The sequence below is a fragment of the Buceros rhinoceros genome, unplaced genomic scaffold (genome assembly GCF_000710305.1).
Source record: "Buceros rhinoceros silvestris isolate BGI_N320 unplaced genomic scaffold, ASM71030v1 scaffold13436, whole genome shotgun sequence".
In the NCBI taxonomy this organism is placed as follows: domain Eukaryota; kingdom Metazoa; phylum Chordata; class Aves; order Bucerotiformes; family Bucerotidae; genus Buceros; species Buceros rhinoceros.
The window spans coordinates 40,458-43,207 of record NW_010417014.1 but is presented as its reverse complement, the minus strand read 5'-3'; the positions used below and the strand labels follow the sequence as shown (position 1 = coordinate 43,207).

The following is a 2,750-nucleotide window of genomic DNA, read 5'->3' as shown; positions in this document are numbered from 1 at the left end:
CTGTGTCTCCTGTGGGCCTGTTGCTTCATCTTTTGGAAAAATCACACTTTGGGTTGAGCATCTGAATTGATCTTTCTATTTCTGTGCACTGGTTTCTATGGTTAGAAATTGTACACGTTAGGATCTAACTTTTGCAAAGCCTTTTAAAAATAACATGTGTGATGTCAGGAGCACAGATGAAGCTGTTCCTAAAAATGAGATAAGATGTCGTGGGACACCTTTAGGGATTGGTGCGTAGTTCAAAGAGGAGCTCTGTTAGACCATCCTGTTCTAAATTCAGCCTTCTGATTCAAGGCCAAAAGTTGATTCTTTTAAAGCGTGGCAATATAACTGGGGAAAATCTGAGCCAATCCCAGTTAACAACTATGAGGCAGCTGGTCCTTTCATTTTGCTTTTGATTTTCTCTAAACTATAGGTAAGGAAAGCCTTGGTAGCAGTCAAGCACATCGTATCGCTATTGCTGCTTTTCTCATTCCCATGCAGACGTGTTTTCTCGAGAGCTGCAGTGTTTCTGTGCTGGCTGTTTTCCATACCCTAATTATTTAAACAAACAAAACCAAAACCACACCAAAACTTAGCAGTCATGAAAGCAAGCGTTACTGCTGATGCTGTAATACATTTAATTTGCCCACTAGATAATAAAATTATTGAAGAAAATTAATCTGTTGGAAGTTATACCACAGAAAGTTGATTTTGAACTACGGAAAATAAGACTCAGCCACAAGAGCCTCTGACCCGGGTTAAGTGTTTGGCTGCTGCTTAGCCAGCAAATAGGGGAGGTGTGCTGGGAATTTAAAACCAGCTGAATAGATATGATTTTCGTTGGCAAACTTTATATATTCATACCATTAAAGCGTGGAATGTCTCTTTAGAGGTGTGCATACGTACACACAAACCCGGACCTTTTTCTTGAGCTACATGTTTGTTTTAATCTCTTATGATTAACAGCTTATAATAGTATCTGCCGTCTGAAGAGAGGTGGATAGATATCTGAAAGTAAAAATACTTCTGAGTAAAGCGTTGTGTTGGAAAGGTACGTTCCATGAACTCACTCCTTATTTTGACTCCATCCTTAAATCTTGGTAGACCGTGTGGTACTTGTCACACTAAAAGATAATGAATCCTTAATTTTTATACCAGGGCCCGTAACACATAGAAAAGATATTTTGGGAATTAAATACACATGGCTGTTACCAAGGCTACCGAATGTGTTTGTTAGGTTTTGGTTTCAAAAGAATAGTAGCGATTCAAAATACTGCTCAGAGCTGGTTTTGCATTTTCAGAAGATTTTTTGGTGTGGAAGTGTCCGTATTGCTCTATCGGCAAACCTCTAATTCATCAAATACACCAGCTAAACCTTTTTTCCTATTGTTGCCCCAAGTAAAATGTGCAAAGGACCTTCTAAAGAGCATCTGATGTGAGAATGATTTAGCTTGTTACTTGGCTGAGCATAGCTGAGCTGGGGAATGTGAAGCACGGTGACATCCCCTGACTCTCCAGTCAAAGGAGAAATGTCAGGCTTCGTTGCTGTGTTTCCCTTGAGCTCCCACTGCTGAGCCCGCTGCAAGCCCCTCCACATCTCTGTCCTCCCCTGCTGGCAGCGGGATCACGCTGAGCTTCAGGCAGGAGCTCCTGGGTGCTGTAATGAGCCCTGTCCCCGTCTGGGCTACAGGAACCCAGCTCTGCCTTTGCAGAAATGCTTCAAAATTGAGACACTTCGGATTTTTATCACTACCATGTATCTTTTCTCCCATGTCACCAAGTGACGTCTGAACTGTCAGGCAGGCTGTTGGTTTTGTACCCTCTCCGGGCTGCCCAGGCTGGTTAGTGTTCAGCACAACGACCTGCCGCTGGCCGGGCCGCCCGCGCTGCTGCTTGGGTGCTCGGACAGCCCCGCTCTGCTCTTGCAGGTGTGGGGAGGAACGATCCTTTGGATTGGAACTTTGATACCTCTAGTGTTACGTGGGGATTCACCCCACGCAGGGACAGCAACAGCAGCTTTCCAGCTGCCGTGGGTGTCCCAAGGTCTCCTGGCTTTCCCTTGATTTCTCCACTTTGATTTTGGTTTGCCCTGTTTCTGAAGCGCCTGCATTGGAATGTCTCTGATGGACCCTCATGGTGGCTAAAATCAGTATTCCAGAGCTGTATCTGTGCTGCCTTCCCCCGCTGAGCAAGTACACTGCCAGAAGAAAACAACCGGTGCCTTATTTTGTATTTTATTTATTTTCTTTTTTTTTTCCTCTGTTTTTTCTTATTTTTTTAGGGAAAAACTAAAAGCTACAGATGCCATAAAGGGTGTAGCTCATTTTATGGGCTTCACTATTGGAGCTCTAAAAACATTTCTTTTTTCAGAAAAACTTTTTGCAAAAATCAGCATGTAAACAAAAAGCCCCTTCGGCCTCGGAGGCCACGTCGTTACTTCCTCGCCACCGTCTCGCTGGCCAGTCGCTGAGAGCGGGCTGAGGGTGCCTCTTCCTCCTCGGCAACTGCCCCCTGAGGGTAGACCACAAAACACAGCTTCTGTCCCCAGCACGTCGCGGACTCTGCGAAGGGCAAAGGTGCGGGTAGTTAATGGGGATGCTCAAGCTCTTCTGACAAGAGCTCAGTGCCCGGGCCATGCAACGTGGGAGCAGCCGAGCATCTTCCCGGCCGCGGCCGCTCCACCCTGCTGCACCGCCGAGTGCCCCCGCCGACCCTTTCCACTCCTGCTCGGCGGTACGAGAGTGTCTGCGGGGAAGGGCCAGGGCTGG

The 2,750-nt window shown here is 46.3% G+C and overlaps 1 protein-coding gene across 1 annotated transcript in view; it reads right to left on the bottom strand.

The window, feature by feature from the left end:
* Nucleotides 1-2,258: 2,258 nt before the first annotated feature.
* SLC7A10 (solute carrier family 7 (neutral amino acid transporter light chain, asc system), member 10) overlaps nucleotides 2,259-2,750 on the bottom strand; it is a gene marked incomplete at its 5' end in the record, with an annotated part of 23,365 nt that continues 22,873 nt past the window's right edge. The window contains one exon of the mRNA XM_010138021.1: nucleotides 2,259-2,543. Coding sequence (XP_010136323.1) covers nucleotides 2,416-2,543 — 128 coding nt within the window. The remainder of the gene's footprint in view (nucleotides 2,544-2,750) is intronic.